This window comes from Leptidea sinapis, chromosome 14 (assembly GCF_905404315.1).
Source record: "Leptidea sinapis chromosome 14, ilLepSina1.1, whole genome shotgun sequence".
Lineage (NCBI taxonomy): Eukaryota > Metazoa > Arthropoda > Insecta > Lepidoptera > Pieridae > Leptidea > Leptidea sinapis.
Genome location: NC_066278.1, coordinates 12271985 through 12295082, shown reverse-complemented (window position 1 = coordinate 12295082; position 23098 = coordinate 12271985). Strand labels below are relative to the sequence as shown.

Genomic DNA, 23098 nt, shown 5'->3' with positions numbered 1-23098 from the left:
AGAAAAATCTTTAGAGACAATTTCAAAATAACCATTAAATATCTTATGTCTTTTGTGAAAATAATCCCAAAAGGTGACGTTAGAGTTATTTTGAAATCAATGAAAGTTTGAACAATTTGTTATTTTAAAGTGATGGTCTTAACTTCTGAGGTTAAATATACAAATTTAATCCATACCAATATGTATGGACGATGCGGGATTTTCGAGATGCGCCCCACTACTCAGCCAAGTCAACCATCCGAATAGGGCATGATCCCGAGAGCCGGGACTTGAACAAATAAAGCAATAGTTGATAAAAAATTAGATTTTGGAATGTAAAATATGACTTTAAATGTGAAACAGATTGGAATATTTAATAATAAACGTACCACAGTATCAATTATAGACTGTCTCTAAGCATATCAAAAAATGTTGTGATCAATTGTCGCCAATCAAATTAACAGTTAACTTCCAAAGGTGCATTACTTAATGGGACGAAATAGAAATAAACGTCATATTATGCGTTTATTCAAAACAAGATTTAAACTGTGACCTCCAGAGTGAAAAATGATTATAACTAATTCAACTTAATTTTAAATAATAATGACACGCGTATTATTATTAAAAATTATTTCATTTGAAAGTGTTACTTTAGAGTTAAAATTCAATTAACGTGATGTTTTATATCTTTAAAGGACACAAATAGACTCTGTGTTTAAAATACTATTAAACTCAGTTTAAATATTGCCAGATTTTTCACAATATTTAGAAAATTAAATGATCACTTTTTGTATATGAGTAATATTACTTATCCTGCCATATTGATGTTTGTTTGTTTGGTAAATACTGTCAATGTTGTGCTTACAACGGATATTTGTAATGAGGTGTATTGCAAAAAATTTCAATATTCACCTGATTAGATATTATTTCACCCATTTACTTGAAACAGCCTGTTATTAAAACCGTACACCTTGTATAGCTTATTCAATCAGGTCATTAAACGCTTTAAAATGAAGAAGAACTTACTATTGTTGCTTACTCTATGGATACCGCTGATGCACATTTATTAAATATAAGTAGTTTCACCAGTAGGAGGCTCCTTTACACAGGATGCCGGCCAGATTATGGGTACCACATCGGCGCCTATTTCTGCCGTGAAACTGTAATGTGTAAGCATTATTGTGTTTCAGTCTGAAGGGCGCCATAGCTAGTGAAATTACTGGGTAAATGAGACTTAACATCTTATGTCTCAAGGTGACGAGCGCAATTGTAATGCCGCTCTGTATTTTTGGGTTTTTAAGAATCCTGAGCGGCACTGCATTAGAATGGGCAGGGTGTATCAATTACCATCATCAGCAGCATTATATAAAAAAAAATTAAAAAATGTAAATGTTTTTAATATAAGTATAAGTTAATGTTAAGTTAATGTTAAGTTAATGTTAAAGCCGCTCGGGCATTTTTTGACGACCTTTTACTATTTGGGATTGGGAGTCTAATTGTTTATAGTACATCTATGATTTCCTACTAAGTGAAAAATTAATTTATATATTAATAAAAATAATAAATAAATATAATTTATAAAATAATTAACACTGCGCGCCGAAGACGTCCACTCGCAACCAATGAGCTCTTATAATTGGCATTCTCGTTGTCCTGTGTGGTGACAGTGACAGTGACAATATAAGGCATAAAAAGCATTAATTTTCTCAAAATTTATTCCTTCAGAATTCTTTTTGATGTCATTTCTAATGATTAATAACACATATTTTTTTTTTCAGAATTCAAAATAAATAATGTAATAACTAACTTTTATTTAATTAATTATTATTATTTATTTAATAACAATCCTAATAATTGATGATTTATGTGTAGGTGTTTATATATTTCTAAGTACATAAACCTGAAATCCAAGCCTATAAAATAATATATATATATATATATATATATATATATATATATATATATATATATATAATACGTTAATATTTTACTAAAAAAATGTTAAAACGTAACGTTAGTCACTTTAGTATTTATAATCTGAACACGAGTTGTACAACTATGCCACTAAAGTTAATTAAAGGAATTAACATCTAAATAATATTATGTTCTGACGTAACGCGATGATTTATCGACTCGGAGCATCCCTGCCGCGCACCTAGCGTTCAGTTTTACGTGCATTGCGCATGCGCGCGACCGTCTCAAACGCTTCAAAGTTGACGTGAAAAATTCTGTGTTTATATGGCAGTGAACCGCCTAAATTGTGGTGTACCTATTGGAAGACTAATCAGTAGGCAGACGGGGTCTCTCCAAAATGGCTCGGTAATCATTCACGTTGTTACGATGACCTTGTTTACATTCAATTATATCTTAAGATCGAGGTTTTCTTACTTAGAATTTCCTTATATATACAAATATTATAGCAAAATGTTTTTGTGTTATAGAAACAGACATTATGTTGAGTATTGAATGTAAATTATTGGTTTTTATTTGTTTCAAAGTAAAAAAATAATAATCAACAAGTATTATTTAAGTTTGACGCACACATAGATTATTAGCAGTTTTGTACATAGGATATGTTTTAATAATAGATATATTAACAAAGCGGTATGTAGTGTATATAAATTATTAAACGAATTTTCTTTGAGGCGCATTCTAAACCTTTCAGGGTGAGACTAAGACATTCAACGCGGATATTTTAGTAGAGTGTTATTGGCTTCTATTATTGGATACCACTGACTCTTTGATTTTTTTATTTACTTTTACATAATATTCACTGTATTTACATTATGATATTGAGCGAGAAGGTGCCAGGTTTAGAAAGATAATGCACTTAAGATAAAAATGCGTATCCCACGACAGAGTATACCAAATCTCATTTGATGTCAGATTTAGAAATTTTGTGTCAATGTTGTACTAGATTGACTGCTTTGCTTGCAATATTGCTATTTTACGGTTTCTGATTGAGTTAATATAAACGTTGTTAACAAGAGGCTAAAATACGACATACAACTATAGTCACAGTCTCTCTTGGTCAATTCGAGCCGACTTTAATACAACGAGCCCTATATTGCATTAAGGGATACTTCATAGGTCGTGGTATTTAATTTTTAGTACAAAAAATACCAGACTGTATACTGGGACTCACTGAGCACATATACAAGAAATGTTTTAATGCTACTGTGATAGGGAAGGCTAATTATATTATATAGTACGTTTTAGATAGAGGACAATAATGCATTCCACCTAAAATAGTTTAGTACTATATTAAGTGGGCTAAGCAATTTTGTTACTTTACGATTTAAAAGATGAGCTGGGGGTTTCTTATCAGTTCTTCTCCCCATGTCAAAGCCCATTTACGAACTGATGTAGCTTCATGACGTGTACAAAGTGTTGTTGTGATATGTTAAGTTATTGTCACTCCCTACGGTAAATAATTATATTTCTAATTTATTCTATTGCACAGCGTGATGGCATAGTATCATTCAATACCCACAATATAAGGTGGTCAGCATATCTCCAAAGAAGAAGACGACACAACAAAAGTGAATACAATGCTCACCGAGCGAGTCTCTGTTAGTGGACTCGAGTCGACCCTAGCGGTTGTTACACATCGGAGCGTGACGACTTAGTCTCGTTAAATAGCCACAAAATAAAGTGTTCAGTGCGTCGAAGTAAGCATTCAGTTCAATACAAAAAAAATCATTTTTTTACGTCTGCGTACATCTTTCGAGAAACTTACCTTTACTTTGTGGAATCAATAACCGGCTGCAGTTTTCCCAAACAGATACGACTTAGGGACCTTCAAGCTGAGAGTATACCTTTTACCTAAAGGCCCTCTTTACCACTCACTACTTCCCATCACGCGAACCCTTTATACCCCTTGCCCCAGGTTAGTAAAAAAAACCATTTTAAAGCCATTAAATACTTTCAATTGGTTTTTTTCTGAAGGAATTATCGCGTTACGTAGCAAAGTAGCTTACCCTTATAAAAAGTTATAACTTAAAAAATATACATACTTTCATATGCCAGTGTTTCATCGCATTCGGTTTAGTAGGTTAGGAGTGAGGGACATATGACGAAAAAAACTATATTTACAATGTACATTGAACAACAACGATTTAAACATTAACTAACTTTTTAGCTTTTTTATGCATTTAAATGATGTAATTACGTTTTATTCTAGTATTTTTATAAGTTACACAACAATAATAATTATGGTCTGAGTTAACATATACAGTCACATAATATGTAATATATGCATTTATTGCGCACAGGCAAGATATTCATCTAATTCCTTCACATAATCTTTTTAAGACATATTCAGATTTTTATGCTATCTGAATATTGTTTTTATAATATTTTCCAGGCTTATTCTAACACACCTCAGCATAAGACCATTTTATACCAGTGGGAGGCTCCTTTGCACCGGATGCCGGCTAGATTATGGGAACGAGAACGGCACCTATTTCTGTCGTGAAGAAGTAATGTGTAAGCACTACTGTGTTTCGATCTGAAGGGCACCGTAGTGCAGGCAGTGAAGGTGACGAGCGCAGTTGTAGTGCCGCTCAGAATTTTTGGGTTTTTCAAAGAATCTTGAGCGGCTCTGCATTGTAATGGGCAGGGCGTATCAATTACCATCACCTGAACATCCTGCTTGTCTCATTCCTTATTTTCATAAAAAAAGTAGTCGTGTAACATAAAATTAAACAAAATTCTCTAGTTACAATTTAGTTTTATGTTTTAATCAACTATATTCTCTTAAGGCAGCCTTACATGTCACGTTCCCGTGACATGACTTGCTTGCATAAAAGGCATAAAGGCATAAAAGGCATTTATTTTCTCAAAATTGATTCATTTAGAATTCCCTTTGATGTCATTTCTAATAACTACTAGATACTACTACCGCTTCGGAAACAAATGGCGCTCTGAGAGATAAGAAGCGGCGCAAGAAACTCTCCCAGCATTCTTTTTTGCGTTCTTTTCATTAAAAATATACAATATTGTATAGTCATTTCTATCGCTATAAAATAATCACAATCTAGTCCCAGGCTGTCCGATCATTTAGATATTTGCGTGAAACTTACATATTATTCTGACCATCTAGATGTGTGGCATTCGTTACCGATGCGATGATCCTACACCTACAACTTAACTGTGAAATTAGCTTCAAAAGAACTGCGTACATATTATGTGTAAAAGCCGTTACCACTCCTGTGAATATTCAAATTCAAATATTTTTATTCAAAATAGGATTGAATCCTATTTTATCACTTATTGGACGTCAAAAACTACCACCCATTCGAAATACACCGCCTCAGACCTGAGAAAAACGGGCGCTAGAAACTCAGCGGGCTTTTTCCTTTTTTTTTTTTTTGAATGCGGGCGACGATGATCACTTAACTTCACGTGACCTGTACGCTCGTCTCTCCTCTTCTTCCATAAAAAATACCATCGGATAAATCCCACATTAGAAAATTAGTTAAGTTAACACTATCCGCGGTGTTTCTTTCTTTTATATTCGAATTACTTATTAGGAAATTCTGTGCTAGTTTGAGAAGTTAACTTTGGAGATTTTCATTCTCGCCGAGTAACCAACAGTACTCTATGTCTATGTTTCCGCTGTCCCTCCATTCACCCGTCTATCCCGCAAACCATAATAATTTAACGAGTGTGTTTCCGCTATAACAACAAATCATATACCACGACGGCAAATTCGATGATTTTTTTAATAAAAATATTGAAAAATTTTTACATAAATTATCTTGCCCCAAATTAGCCATAGCCTGTACTATGGATACAAGACAACGATATATTTAAAACGATATACTTACTTAAACATACATAAATAGGTACATATTAACATTCATGACTCGGAAACAATAAATTTAAACAATTTTTACCTTAGATTAATTAGTCTTAAAAGGTCAAAGAAGATAGCGACGAACAGTTTGCTTCTATTTTCAGTAACTCACGCAGACTAAACCTTAGTAACAATGCATCGCGAGTGTAAGACGAAGCTTTCATGCACAGTAAAGTAATATTTATTTTTAGGTATAACCGTACATTACCAAGGCCTGTTTTCATGCGTTGCCTTACAGAAAGAGGCTCTATCTAGACGTTTAAATTATCTAAGATTCCTTCTCTTATTTATCTTACTAAAAATATTTAAAAAAAATACATGCGCTGATTCTCAATCAGTTTCTGGTTATTAAATAGTAATGCATGATATTTTTTTCTGGATTCTTTTGTAAAGTGCATAATGTTATTGTATTAGATTTAAACATAAAACATTTTTACTAACATTTAATTAAAGATTAATTATCCATGATGGCCGAAAATGAATCGATTATATTTTAATCAAGATTATTGAAAATAACAAGTGAAACAATTGACACCTTATTTATTAAACGGCGTTTAGGTTTTCCATTCGACCTCTAAAAGGGCATTGAAGAAGTATTATGCAATAAGTTGTATAATACATATTCTTTATCCAGTGCTAAACGGATAGTTAGTGAATATAATATTTACATTATTAAAATGCGTGTACTTGTTGCATTCCTTTGAGTACTACTTCCAAGAAAGGGCTATTGATAATTAATAAAGTTTGGGATGGAAGTGCACATTTACATGTTAAGGTTATTTTAATACTTATGTTTTTGTAAATTTATCCGCCTGAATAGTATGACTTTCGCTATGCTACAAGAAGCCATTTTCGGCGCACCACTTTTGTATGATATAAGCCTCCTTTGGCTCAAGGCGTATCTATGTTTCTAGTGACTACTGGAGTTTCTAAAACTAAGGCATAAAGAGGAAATTCATACTTTACACCCTATAAATTTCTGACCGTTTATGAATAATTTTCTGTCCGCAATATACAGATAATAAAAGAGTGTGCTCTAGACCACATGACTGAAGTAAAACAAAATATTAATTCATAAAGTTATTCATGAGCGATATTAAATTACAAAATAATCGAATTTTAATGCTAGGACACATAGTAGAGTAAGAGTTATCAAAACAGTATCTCGGTAGACACGAAGTGTTAAAAAAATTCAAATCCAGAACTCAAATGCGTGTTATTACTACAAATGCTTCGTATAGACTAAAAGTTCATTACATCTGACCACAACTATGTATTCCAAACAATAACGGCTACGTGAGTAAATGTGTACTAAGCGGGAATCGAACCCGCAATCTGTATAACGATCGGCTTGCGATATTAGTTCATGATTATTAAATTATACTCACAATGTGGGTATTCACCTCAAATTAAAATGTGAAGCCATGATACAGCAGTAAAAAAGTTACACAGCTCATCCAAGCGTAATATTAAACTCTTAGTCACGCAGTGTGCTTAGATAATAATAATGTATTCATTCTCTATGCAAAAATGTGCATTCTCTTATGTACCGAGCTGTGTATTACTGACAAACGTTATTAACTTTAATACATTTATTCAAAGACATCTCAAAATATAGACTAACAATAACTTGGCCCCTAAGCTGTCCCCTTGAACCATGCAGCGGTCAAGTGGCCTCTACTAATAAAATGATATTTGATGCGCGTTCAGTCGGTATTCAGACACAGAACGTGCAACGCGGGACGAATAAATTCCTCACAAATACATATCCTGACAATCTACATGCTAATCAATACGACAATTTACTGGCCTAGATACGGCACGACTAGTTTACTTTAGTTATTTTCACAGTAGTATGTCCTATGGTATATTGTTATGGAGCGGTGCAGCCGATATTAATACCATATTTGTGCTGCAGAAGAGGGTTGTATGCGCTATTAGGTCTAGAATCATTGAGAGAAAAAGTTAAAGAAATAAACAGTTTTGTTTCACTTGTTATTTCCAATTATCTTGATTAAAATATAATCGATTTATTTTCGGCCATCATGGACATTGCATCCCAATATATTCTTGATAATGTTCTTAAGAACATTAACGAATTTGCTAGAAACTGCGACAATCATTATGTTAGCACGAGGAATAAACATAATCTTTTTACGCCTAAGTTATGGTTAAGTCGAGTTAGTAAGCCTTTTATTGAGTGATGTATATGCTTTTACAACATGATTCCAGCAAATGTACAAAACAAATTTGTTACCAGATTATAAACAATTGTTAAAAAACCGTTTTTTGGTAAAGGTTACTTTAACATAAATAATTTTCTTAATGATACCACAGAATGAGAATGGAGCGAACGCCCTCAGGATATTTAATTATAAATTTTATCGTACGATACTACATACACTATACAATATTGTTGAATTTTTGCGCCTCTTCTTCTCAGATCTAAGACACACTATTTCGAATGGATGGTAGATTTTATGTTCAATAGGGGATTTTAAATCGTATTTTAATTAAAAATATATGAATTTAAAACAAGAGACGTTGTCCCAGATCTAGTATTGATTGGATTATACGACTCCTTATAATAACATAACATCAAAAAGCACTTTTGAAACTTAACAATTACCAAAAAAGTAGGTTATCAATACCGTTTTGAGTCGTTCATTATTCTACTATCACTCACATAAAGTTAATTGCTTTTTAAAGTATTTGGAACGCAAAGAAAGGTTAATTAGAAAATAATTGAGGCAACCATTACTGTTGTACTTGCCTTTAATGATAAATACATAAAGATGTATTCGATATTGTACTTTCATAAAATAAAAATACGTTATTTGTTCCTATATTTATTTATTTGACCAACCTGGGTCATAACAGATAACATGAATAAAATTTATTAATAAGTGAACTGATACTCATAATGATAGTTGAAAAGTGTAAACTGCATAACTTCAACACTAGACATAAAAATAAAATTGCCCAGTTTTAGATCCACTAAGGTGGATACATATTTGGGAAATTCTGTTAGACTAATAAACTCCGCATGACCTTAACAGATTAGTCTGACAAAGACTTTAGATAATTAATACGTCTAGATAGAGTCTCTTACTGTTAGACCACCGATAAAAACAGGCTAGGAATATTAGTTTAGTGTGCGTGACAAGCTACGTCTTACATTCGCGATTTGTATGACACTTTGTGTTAGTGTGCGTGAATTGCTCAAAATAGAGGTTAGTTCTAAACGTGTAAATGATCTAAGGAAAATGCATTAATGACATATCCTCTGTTAAAACTGTTTTAATGGCAAGGGGTTATTATCTTATACCCTTAAACGAGCATATGTATATACTTGTACACTTGTATATTTATAATCTGATTCTCGGAAACGGCTCTAATGATTTTAATGAAATTTAGTATACAGGTAGTTTCGAGGGCGAAAAATCGATCTAGCTAGGTTACAAATTAAAAAAAAATAGTTTTTCCGTGTTTTAATGAGAAACAGCTACAATAACATAAGAATACAAAGATAAATTTCACTACTATATACAAGACTATATTAGCTCAAATGGGACGGATTTTAGATCATTGGGTGATCCGGAAAGCAGAAGACCCCGGTTCGAATCCAGATGTCCTATTAGTTTTTTTTCTTTGTTCAAGTTTTATACATTTTTTAAAAATCCGAGCAAGGCCCGGTCGTCCAGATATTAATATTAAAGAGTATATTGAGGATGAAGAGGTTTGGCGTACGATTCCTTGCATATCGAGAGGCTCTGCGACCCCGTAGTAAACTTCCACTAGTAACATAACTTATATACTTACGTAATTTACTTTTTGAAGCTTTTGTGCACTTGTTTTGCTAAACATTTTATGTCTATTTATAAAATATGCTTTTCGAAGCTTGCATAAATATTTTTTCTTTTATTTCATTTTAATTTTTACTGTAATATTTACACAAATAAAATATTATTTAAGTTAGTAAGAATACGAAAATATTTACTTTTATTAATATTTATCGCACAAGTAGAATGAAACTTGGCACAACTTTTAAACGAAACTGAAAACGGGATTTATCACACTTAAAAGTAAAACATAATATTATAAGTCGGGGTTGTTGCGATAAAAATATTTCAACTTCTAAGTAGAATTATGTCGACTTTATGACCTGATTACGACTACGATGAGATGGCACGATTAACGGGTAACTTCAAAAAAACAACTCCCTTAAAGTCTGGCTACGCTCCTGTGATTCCTCTAGTGTTGCAAGAAAAAAGTGTTGCTCTTCCATAAAATATATCTGCTTGTAATCTATATGTATAGAATACTTGAAATAAATCATTTATAATTATTATTATTAGACTCATTACTTGCATTTCTCGAAAGGTGAATAATTTATTTTTATTCATAATTATTTTTAATCATCCTTATTAATCCTTAGTTAAACATAAATCCATATAATTAAGTGATTCTTTTATATTATTTGGTGCACCGGTCATACTTGTTCCACCTCGACGCCTTATGCGGTGGAAATTGCGCGTAAGCCCTTTGAATTGTGACTTAGTCAAATCTCCTTGTAAATTGCTCATGATACTATCAATGACGTTCTATGTACATAATATAATATGTGAAAAGTATTCAATTGGTTAACAAATAATAACCTAACAAAACTAAAAAAAACTAATTGTATTCGACTTCGACTACAAACAGAGGTCAAGGTAAAGCTATTTCAAATCTCTCGAAATTTGAGATTTGTCTGTTTTCCTGGCATTACCATCGATCTTAAGCTACAGTGGGGCCCACATATATCAGTAACTTAGCAAATATATTCAGTTCTGCAGCTTTTGCTGTTAAAAAGATCAGACACTGGACTGTTGTAAATACAGCCCGTTTGGTCTTTTTTGCGTACTTCGATTCGATAGGAAATGCTGTGGATGTGAATAGTATTTTTGTAACAATGTAAAAAAGACAGCTCTTAGAGAAATCTATAACATGCGACTATGGGACTCGCTTCAGGAAAAAATCAAGTTGATGAACAACCTAAGCCTTCCCTCACAATACATATTATTTTTTTATATTTCTTTTAATACATTGACACACTTTGACACAAACTATCTTGCCCCAAACTAAGCATAGCCTGTACAATGGATACAAGACAACGAAATATTTGATACATCCATGACTCAGAAACAAATATCTATATTCATCATAAAAATATTTGTTCCTACCGGGATTCGAACCCGGGTCTTCTAGCGCAGTAGGAAGGGTCACTAACCACATGGCTATATGGGTCGTCGATATAGCCGAGTGGTGAATTATATTATGAATATATGTAATGTATGTTAGAAAGAAACATTACTGAATTAAAAAGTGGGAATTTTTGTGATTGAATTCATCCAGTCCAAGGAGAAAGAATAATCTGTAGGTACGTTTCGTGAAATAGATTAGCTAGAGTTAAGGGCTCCTTCATAGGCAAATACCAGACAGTACATATACTAGGACTCACTGAGAACAAAATCAAAAATTATATTAAAGTTTCTCTGGAAAAGAAGGCTTAAAATAGTATAGCAGGTTATATAGAGGCTAATGATGCATGGTGCTTGTCAGGTTCTGCGCAGGCCACGTAAGATAGTATGATATTGTATTAAGTAGGCTAATAAATTTTCTTATTCTATGATTTTAAAGATAAACTGGGAGTTTCTTATCAGTTCTTCTCCACATGTATATATAGCCCCTTTACGAATTGATGTATTATGTTATTCTCACTCCCTATTCAAAATAAATATATTGATATTATGTTCCATTATATTCCTCTCATGTTGATAGTTGATATTATAGACCAGGGTTGATAATTTTTCAAATCAAAGAGAATTTACAATTGAAAATTAGAGAAAGAAATAAATATTTCAATTCAATAAAATTACTATGTATCTGGGATATAAAAAGGTAACTTTTCAACAAATTTCTTGGATTTTTTTTATTAATAGCCCTTATATTTTATGATTAATAGTCAAAGTTTAGATGTCAAAGTTGTAAGTAACCATCTAATTTTATTAAATAAGATATTTAAAATACCTTTTAGTATGAGAAAAATTAATAAACATGTTAGTCAATGTTTTCTGTGAACATTGGCAAACAAAACACAGAACTATTTGCTACAAACTTTTAGCAGGCGTCAAATTGTATTTGTAGAATATTCTTAATTCTTAATTTAAAATGTTTCATCATTATTTATTGTCAAATAAAATCTTATTGGTTTTAACCTAGGTGAGTTCGTGCTAGTCAGATGGTTAAACATAATTCACAACTCGTGGAAAAGTATTATGAATTCTTAAAAACAATTCTTTTTCAGCTTTATTGTTTTCCAGTCCATAGAGCAGTTTTTGTCCTTTGGATAATAAGTAATTAACACAGCACAGTCATTGTACGTTTCAAGTAATTTTAAGAAAATGATTGTTTAGGAAACATTGAACTGTGTTTGTCACGGTCGGCTTCTCGCTTCCGGTCTTAGCAAAGGATCTCTAATTACCTGCTTGGATATAATAGTAATAGCAACACAAAAAGTAAAGTTTAAAGATATTTTGAGGTACATCTTTATTCTTTAGTTAATAGTTAATGTTTTCGGTCCTTGATCCTTCATAAGCATCAAAAACACTGAATTAATATTTTATGTGTTGGTGCTTCTATTTTAAAATAATGCTAGTTTTAATGACTTAACTAAGTATTTGTGACTTGAAACTTGAACACATTTGGTATATTTCATAAAAAATATCTGGTAAGAAATGAAATATTTGAAGATTATTTTAAATCTATCATCCGGCCTATACATCCATGCAAAATTGGAGCGCATACAGATAATACTAATAATCTTTATCCCCTTCATTTCCCAGAGGTGGTTCTTTGATTTCTGATGTGGATTCTCATTTGGATGTGTAGAAACTTAGGTTAATTCAGGTTTTTGTTGTGACAAACACAGTTCGGCTGCGCATCATGCGTTGCATAGCTATATTTGTTTGGTGACATACCAAGCTCGGTATGACCCGCAGCAGACTGACAACATATGGTATCACCAACATTCAACATCACTGCGACCTGAAAGTATCAATGGTCACATAGAAGATACTTAATAAACTCAAGTATTACGTAACACGTATTAATGCCGACTCAAATACACTCACCTGCAATCTCATGAATAAAAGTTCTTTCAACAGATTAAAGAGAAAAACCAGACCAAAGAAAAAAATCAAGACCTTAATATAATATACCATATTATTTGCATAAAAAAAATGGATTGGTCACTGGACTGATACCATTTCAAAACTAATTAGAACTGTTTAACCTCTAGCTAAATGCTAATTTATTATGCAGATAACAAGATATTAAACTCAATATAAATATATTTATATAAAGCCCAAGCCTGGTTCTTATATGAAGCAAAATCATTGATCAATGAAAAGTTGTTTAAATATGTGCATTCGTTGAGAAGTTTGGTCGTTGACATTTTCAGGGACAACAGACCTTAGATTTTAACGTTACCTTAACTTAATCTCTACTTGACAGAACTATTTTTAATTTAAAATATCATTATTATTAATGGAGCAGAAACCAGCACAAAACAGTGAAAAGGCCCAGCAATACATAGGGTCATCAAAAACTATAGCGAGGCCAATAAATATAGTTAGGGGATTTTTTTTCCTCATATAGTATAATATTTAAACTAATTATAAAATTTCTTTAATTGTAGTATTTGAAACTGACTGTTTTTTGTTAAGATGAAAAGATTATATTAAAAAAAAAGAAAATAATAGTTAAATGTTGTTCCCACTTATTTTCTTTTGTTTTTATTTCTGTCGAAATTAGTGAATGTAATGAAGAAATTCGATTTAATAAAAAAAAATTACAAAACGAAGATAAACACAACACAAGCCAAAAGTTAGGCTGGGAGGTTTATGCAACTGCCATATAGCCTTGACCTTGCACTTTTAGATTTTCACCCAATGACGTTCTATACATATACGAGTATGTATACATGTATAGAACGTTATTGTTTTCACCAGATTACGTCTCTTCAGTTATTCAGTGTCAGGTTAACATCTCGAGAGGACTGCCTTGACTGTGGTTGTCGGGTATTTAAATATAATTTGAGTTTAAACAGTTTTTATATAAAATCGGAATCACCTTTTTCCCATCCAACACCTATTATACAACTGCATCTATGATTCACTATCGGCGATTCATAGGCGGCCCTTACTATCACGGTCCTTATAATAAATATCTATTAAATTTAACTTGATTATTAAGTTGTAGAAGAAAACGCAATATTTTTTTTACTTTTTAGTGCATATTATATTGTTTTGGTATAGATCTTTTGCAAGGTATATTGTTTTTTGTTAATTATTTTGAAGTAAAACTTCTTTAGGCGCGACTTGAGGGTAATTCAGAATTTTTTTCTTACGGAAGTAACGCTCAGTACAAAAGTCAATAATATATAAGTTTTTGAAATTTTCTGACATTTGCGACATTCGCTAATTTGTTTTTGGTTTCTTCGCTCATTATTAGGACAGGCAATATTATCATGTATCGTGGATAAACAAATGGTAGAATACCAGTGGAATTGTGCAGATGGAATTCGTAGCTGAGAAGAAACATACTATTAACTATAACTTTATAACTTTGATGTGTGATAAAAAACAATTGGCAAATGATTTCCCGCCAATTGTTTTTTTTATTACTAAGGCGGTTGCAACGTTTCAAAAAATATAACATTTGAAATTCAAATAGTCCCGATTAGCTAGAAGTGCAAAACTTTTAGTATGCCCTATGTAGCATACCATACCGTACTATCTATGATTCATAGCATAATTTATTCAAACAAATAATTATTTACTTTTACTTATCAATAGCATTTCAAAACCATCGCAATTAAAAGTCGTTAGCAATTAACTATTTTCCACTTGTAAGACGTCATTTACGAGTCATTATACCCACTTACACCAAATTGACTCTTAACAACTATACGGATAGCACATTCACTTCCACGTTTAAATTTTACGGATTAACATTTGGGTCATTAGTTTCCTTTGGCTTTCCGACCAAAATAGTGTTTAAGTAAAGAACGCGCGTTTTTCAAGAAATGTCTTGCCACGCACAGCCACTTTGTGGAAACAATTACCTGCTACTGCTTTCCCGAACGGATACGACTTAGGGACCTTCAAGAAAAGAGCATACACCCACATTAAAGGCCGGCAACTTATCTCTTAACACCTGTTGTCTCGGATGTCCATGGGCGGTTCACTACTCCCATCCCGTCAGCCTCTTGCCCGTTTGCCTCCTCTTATATATATAAGGAACAAATAGGTGCCGTTATTATTGTCTATTTTGAAATATTTGATATTATTTAAACACGATTCATATATTGGATGCAGCGTAGCACCTTACAAACTAATTTGTTTTGTGTATTACAGCCATTATAAAATACTCCATTGGGTTGAAAAGAATGGCCGTTAATTTTTTTGTATGTTCTCACGTTTTTCTCAACTAACAACTAACTTTAACTAATATGATAGATTCAATAATTTGAAAGAAATATTTATAGTGACGCTTCATAAAGCCTTATTGAAAGAAGTTTATTTGACTTTGACTTTGAATACATATACCTGATTTTGAAGTAATAATATTACTGAATGGTTCGCCAATTTTTTAAGCGACGTACTATGGGATCGTATTTCTAAATGATATATATCATGAGATTTAGTTCTTTCTTGTGAGAGTATATTATTATATTAAAGGAATTATTTTCTTTATTCATCATATCTTTATATCTTATCTATAATTATACAAGTACATATTATGATACAGTTAAAGATTAAATCATACCTTCTTCTTTACATTTTAAGATAAATAACACACACTTAGCTACCATTCACAAGTACATGTGTTCGTACCATTGTCATGAAGTAAAATAATTTCAGTCACTGAACCCTGACTTACTGCGGGATGTACTCACGACGAGGACTGCTCCTTTATGAACGAGGCCGATACTCAAAATGTTATGAGAAATACAGGCTGTAAATAAAAAGCCAAAATTAGGAAATATCTCTATGATTTTAATAGGCATGTGCTAAAAAAATATTCATGATTTTAAAAATATCTACGGACAGATAATTTTCATTTACTACATATCTATTAAACAAAAATTAATCTTATTTCTGTCGGAATAAAACTCAAAACCGCAGTACAACTTGAATATCGTACCCACAACTATAATTAAGTGAAATTGTGCTTTAAACGCAGTGGATTGTGTCGTTTATGATGCCAAGATGTTGAATGAAGTCACAATATTATGTTTAAATATAACGCTTTAAGGTTATTTTACAAAAATAGAATCTACGATAAGACATGGGTACCTTCAAAAAAAGCGCGTACACCTTCCTTAAAGGCCGGCAACGCTCTTGTGATTCCTCTGGTGTTGCAAGAGAATGTGGGCGGCGGTGATCACTTAACACCAGGTGACCCGTACGCTTGTTTGTCTCTCTTCCATAAAAAAAAATATTAAAACTGGCTAATTGTAGGTTGCGCACGCAATCTGTACATGACTTAATGCAATTATAAAGTCGGCATGTCGTACAATTGCTAACGTTGTTATCACTACGACCTACCTAATTGAATACTTGACATCAATTCCGCAGATGATTTTGAAATACTTAGAGCAAACAACGTATTTAACATTTTTAATATTTTAATACTTTAGAAATGCTTATTAGCATCAACTTAATTAATAATAATAATATGTTGTTATTCGTGACAATTTGAATTTGTACAACTATAAAATAATACGCATATTTTAAATCGTTTTTATAGCAGTCTTAAGAATACAATTAAGGGAAGCATAAATTTCAAAATAAACGAGAGTACAAAAAATCTTTTCAATTTTGTACCCTTATCATATTTCTCAAAGTATTCAGTTTATTTCAAATAATTAGTTGCAACGCATCAAAACACAGTATTTACTTACGAGCCTAATTAGATGTGGAAATCTATACTAATGTTATAAATTTGTAAAATTTGTGAGGTTGTAGGGGGTAATCTCTGGATGTACTCAACCAATTCTGAAAATTCTGAAACCGATAGAAAGCCTCATTATTTGTGAGTATTAAAGGCTATATATTACCCATAAAAATGAAAAGCCTTTTTCGTGGCAGCCAGATTCATAAAGTAAGTCAGAGATAAAACGGTCGAACGAAAACGTTTCTTACGACCGCTGCATTAACGATGAGAGATATATGATCGATGTGTATATAATATGCATGTGGGAACATTGATACACAATCTAAATTTTTAACCCTGGTAAAAAGACGACGTCACGGGTAACAGCGAGTATTTTATACATTTGAATTTACTACGTAATTTCTATCGAAATATTTCCCTGATTTTTCGTAAAAGAATAAAAATGAGTATAAGCTTAGTTAGTCAATTTCAATTAATAATAGAGGCTAGCAAGAAAAATAAGAAAAGTCATCGACATAGCCCAAATGATTGCGAAACTGAAGTGGCAGTGGACAGGCCACATAGCTCGACGGACAGATGGCCGTTGGGGCAGTAAAGTCCTCGAATGGCGACCACGTACCGGAAGACGCAGTGATTGTAGACAAGATCGACCGACGATCTGGTCAAGATCGACCGAAGATCTGGTCAAGATCGCCGGATTAGGTTGGATGAGGCAGCGCAAGACCGATCGTCCTGGGAATCTTTGGGGGAGGCTTTTGTCGAGCAGTCTTCGGGCTGATAATGATGATGATGACAGGATAGGTACATTTTTAACTAACGAAACCCTATGTTGAATGGTCAAACCTCATAATTTCAGCATTGTGAGTATGTCTATAGTATGTAACGTAATAAAACAACGAATTGTTACAAACCGTTTTATATCATATTAATATTGCTGTACTCTAAAATTGTATATGCACTTACACTTCAGTTAAGTTCAGCAATAGTTTGGTCAAGTTCTGTTTGGTAAATAAAAGTTGTTAAAAGTTCTATTTGGTAAAAAAAGTTGGTAATAGTCAAAGTCAAATAAACTTTATTCAATTTGGCTTAAATTTTGTCACTAACAATATTTCTTTTAAATTTCTGAATCTACCATATGTTCGGAAAAAGTAGATCTGGTGAGAAGAACATACAAGAAACTCGACGGCCACTGTTTTCAATCAAATAGAGTACCTATTTTACAATGTCTGTAATACATAACAAATTTGTTTGTAAGGTGCTGCATCCATTAATATCAAACATTTCATAAAAAGTAATATATAACTAACTGTATAAATATAAATTATTGTATATTGGATGCATCTACCTTTAGAGCTTGCATTCTTTGCCCGTGTAAGGATGTTTCTTGAACATGATGGTGAATAAGTTGAATTAATAAAAAAGTAATTGTAATAAGTAAATATTGAAATAAATAATATATACTTTGGGAAAAAAAGCGAATAGCAAACGCTACAATTATAATAGTTCAACTATGTTTTGAAAAATTAAAACTTAAAGAAGAAAAATATTATTAAATTTTTAACGAGTGTAAGATGCCGTAGATCACACATAATCTAACAGAAAAAGGCTCAGTACCAGTACAACTACACTCAACAGAAACGAGGTTAATATAATATAGTTAATATCAAGTCAAAGCATTGGAAAGATTTACGAATTAAACCTAAATGGCTAACGTAAATAGCTAACAGCGTTTTGGTGTATTGAAAATTCATTAATTCTTATCAATGCCTATAATATTTGTATCAAAATATCAATTAACTTGTAGATTATGATATGCAATCCTGAATGTTGCGCTGTTATATTTTTAAGAATTTAATATATAATAATTATTGCATTTAAAAACAAGTCCTACAATAGTCAAATTTCAAATGTCTGAAAGTATTGTTCTTCTGGTACCTATCGTATAATTCCGCATTTCTAAAAGTTGTTGCTGTGATTTTTGTAAATCCTACAAGAATTTTCGTAGACTACGCAAGCATTATAGTAAGCGTAAAAGACTATGAAAAGTATATTAAAAATTGAGAAGAGGATAAATACGATATTGCGTTAGTTTTCCAGACATAACGTTCAATCTAGAGCTATTTTTGTACATGACGTGACATCATGTTTTTAATATCAAAATGTCGGTAGTAGTAATTAAGAAAATATTATATATTTTTGGAATACATTTATTATATTCATTATTACATATTTTCATAGTTTCAAATAATATGCTAACAATGTGGGTATTCAAAGAATGAACAATCCAGCGTTAACTTCATAGAATAAACAGTTGTGCATCAAAGGCCCAATCATTGTATGACATTGTTTTGTAAACTTGCAGCTACGCGCTAGTAACACTCACCCAGTAAACACTTCATGAGATACCAACACACTATGTTTTACAAACCTTTTGAAATTGCTATCAATTTATGCAAACTATAATTACTCATGTTGGATTTTCCTTTGTTGCGAACGTATGTAGACTTTGAACGCTTGTGGTTCGTCTGTGGTTTTTTTTTGACTTGAACGAAGGTCACAGTTTTTAAAATATATTCACACAGAATTATTACAATGACTATAACATAAGATTCTTATTTATAAGCTTCTTATAAAAAAAAACATAATTTGAATAATAAACAGTAGATTATTTTTGTACAATATTTTGCAGAAGGAGTTATTTTTTTTTTTGCTCAGGATTGTTGGAAAACCCAAAAATTCTGAGCGGCACCATAACTGCGCTCGTCACCTTGAGACATAAGATGTTGATCATTTGCCCAGTGATTTCACTAGCTACGGCACCCTTCAAACCGGAACATAGTAATGCTTACACATTACTGCTTCACGTCCGAAATAAACGCACCCATAATCTAGCCGGCATCCGGTGCAAAGGAGCCTCCCACTTCTAAAACTGGTGATTACTTGCAATGCTTCCGTTGTCCCCTACAATTCGTTCCAGTAGACTTCTTCAGCTAATGTGAAATGCTAATTCTTTGCGTTGTATATTTGCAACATCTTTCTATCTCCCTTTCCTTCACAGTAAGAAATTTGAGTGAATTAGCCCTGTACTTTTCCCGGGGCGTAAAAAGAATAGGCGAGTCCCAGGCACATGGGTGTCGTAAGAGGCGACTAAGGGATTTTTAGAAGTGGGAGAGTCACGCTGCCGTCTTTTGACGTCAGCACAATCGGGCCAGACTCGTACGGCTTAATTACTACACTCGCACAGAATACCGACGTGAAGTAGCGGCCTAGTGCCTCTATGTTTCGCATAGGTTAGTGTCGAGGACCGGTAGCCATTGGCGTATGGTCTGTCCCAATTGGTTGAGTCGGCTCCCGGATGTGGATAGCCACATGCCGTCCTTATTGGATCTTCTGCTGACTACACATCCCGATGATAACCAGGTCTTCGTAGACTACCCTCTTGGAACATCCAACCATTGCCTGGTCAGGAGTGTAGTGCCTACCCGACGCCAACCGCAGACAACCAGCGACCCGCCGCGTTTGGCACTACAAGTCAGCAGATTGGGATAGGATGCGTTCCTTTTTTTTTTGGAATAGGAGGACAAACGAGCGTACGGGTCACCTGGTGTTAAGTGATCACCGCCGCCCACACTCTCCTGCAACACCAGAGGAATCACAAGAGCGTTGCCGGCCTTTAAGGAAGGTGTACGCGCTTTTCTTGAAGGTACCCATGTCGTATCGTCCCGGAAACACCGCACATGGAAGCTCATTCCACAGCTTCGTGGTACGAGGAAGAAAGCTCCTTGAAAACCGCACTGTGGAGGACCGCCACACATCCAGACGGTGGAGATGATATCGTAACTTGTGGCGTGTCGTGCGAAGGTGAAATTCGGCGGCAGGAATCAGGTTAAACAGCTTTTCGGAACACTCCCCGTGATAAATTTCACAGAGTACTGGGTCCCCGACAATTCGCGCTGCTCTGCGTTGCACGCGGTCAAATGGATCGAGCTGATACTGGGGTGCGCCAGACCAGAGATGACAGCAATACTCCATGTGAGGCCGGACCTGCGCTTTGTAGAGCGCTAGAATGTAGGCCGGCTTGAAGTATTGCCGTGCTCTATTTATGACGCCCAGTTTCTTTGAAGCCAGTTTGGCTTTGCCCTCCAGATGGCCACGGAATTGGCAATTGCTCGAGATTTCGAGACCCAGTATTCCGATACTAGGCGAGGCTTTAAGGAAAGTGTTCTCGAAGAGCGGTGATACGGCAAATGGGGTTTTTTTAGTGGTAAACGCGCAAACTTGAGTCTTCTGGGGGTTAAATTGGACAAGGTTCAACTTACCCCATTCCGCGACCTTCTCGAGAGAGGACTTGATAGAAGACACAAGTTTCTCCCGGCACTGGTCGACGTTTTCCCGAGAGAGACCTGCATGGCCCGTGTATACGGCATCACCAGTGCTGTCGTCTGCATAGCAATGCATGTTGGCGGTGTTTAACATATCATTGATATGTAGAAGAAACAGCGTCAGAGATAGCACACAGCCTTGGGGCACTCCAGCGTTCACGGGCTTGGGATTCGAGTAATAACCGTCGATAACGACCTGTATAAGCTCTCGGGAAGCCCAAATGATGGAAGTTTTGCGAGGAGCGCCTTGTGCCATACACGATCAAAGGCCTTCGCTATATCCAGACCAACTGCCAGGCCTTCCCCCTTGCTTTCAATAGCCGCCGCCCATCTATGTGTTAGGTATACCAGAAGATCGCCAGTCGACCGACCATGGCGAAAGCCGTACTGCCGGTCGTTGATCAACTGGTGACCCTCAAGGTATACCAAGAGCTGGCGGTTAATTATGCTCTCCATGATTTTGGAGAGTAGGGAGGTAATAGCAATAGGCCTGTAGTTTGCCGGATCCGAACTGTCTCCTTTTTTTGGGATCGGATGGACAAGGGCTGACTTCCATGAATCAGGGACTACGCCTTTTGAATAAGAGTGCCGGAATAAACGCGTTAGCACCGGCGTCAACTCAGGGGCACACATTCTAAGCACGGTTGGAGAAATGCCATCCGGCCCGCTCGACTTCCTGACGTTCAACGAAAACAGAGCTCGCCTAACAGTTTTCTGTCGGAACTGTACTTCAGGCATGGAGCTCTGACACCGCGGGATGGTCGGCGGTGTTTTTCCGTTGTCGACAAGAGTCGAGTTGGAGGCAAAAAGAGTGCACAGGAGATCGGCTTTCTCTTTTGCCGTATGGGCCAGGGTGTCATTCCTCATGTGCAACGGCCGCATGGACGGCTGGTTGAAGTTACCAAGAGCAGCTTTCGACAACGACCAGAACTTGCGTGTTCAAATTTTGACGACGTGCTTCGATTTCGCACGGGCGATTTGCCGCTTAAAAAATCTGGAGGCACGGTTATATTTCCTCTTCAGAACTTTGCAGTTCGGATCCTTTGAGCCCAGCGCCGCAACCCAAGTTCGATGCGCCTGTTTTTTGCAGTCAGATGCTGCTTTAACTGACGCATCGAACCAGGGCTGTGATCTGCCACCGATCGGTACTACAGAGCTTGGTATAAAAATATCCATGCCCTGCAGTATCACATCGGCTACTGCAACGGCGCAGGCACTAGGATCATCCGAAGGGAAACAAACCCCGCCCCAAGAGTAGGATGCAAAAAAGGAACGCATCCTATCCCAATCTGCTGACTTGTAGCGCCAAACGCGGCGGGTCGCTGGTGGTCTGCGACGTTGGCGTCGGATAGGCACTACACTCCTGACCAGGCAATGGTCAGACGTTCCGAGAGGGGCGTCGCCAGAGACCTGGTAACCATTGGGATGTGTAGTCAGCAGAAGATCTAATAAGGACGGCATGTGGCTATCCACAACCGGGAGCCGCGTCGGCGACTCAACCAATTGGGACAGACCATATGCCAATGCAAAATTATGCACAGATCGCCCTGCGTAGTCTGTGGTACGTGATCCAAGCCATTCGGCATTGTGCCCGTTGAAATCACCCAAGACTACGATATCAGCGGAGGGGATCTGAGCAAGCACGTCATCAAATGCCGCTTGAACGCAGCCCATGAGGTGATTCGTTTCTGCGTTACCACTATGGGACCTGTAGACACACGCATAGATGCGGACGCGGTCCTCTAAATCTACGCGGAGCCAGAGAGAAGACAGGCCCCTACCCTCAAAATTGCCGAGACGGCGACAGCAGATATCCTCCCTAACGTACACACATACCCCGGCATGAGGCATGAAATTATGCTCAATTTTGTAC

At 34.9% G+C, this 23098-nt stretch overlaps 1 protein-coding gene across 1 annotated transcript in view; it reads left to right on the top strand.

Annotated features, from left to right (window-relative positions):
- The first annotated feature begins 2131 nt into the window (after nt 1-2131).
- LOC126967967 (sodium- and chloride-dependent neutral and basic amino acid transporter B(0+)-like) overlaps nt 2132-23098 on the top strand; it is a 47421-nt gene continuing 26454 nt past the window's right edge. The window contains exon 1 of the mRNA XM_050812696.1: nt 2132-2298. Coding sequence (XP_050668653.1) covers nt 2218-2298 — 81 coding nt within the window. The 5' untranslated portion in view covers nt 2132-2217. The remainder of the gene's footprint in view (nt 2299-23098) is intronic.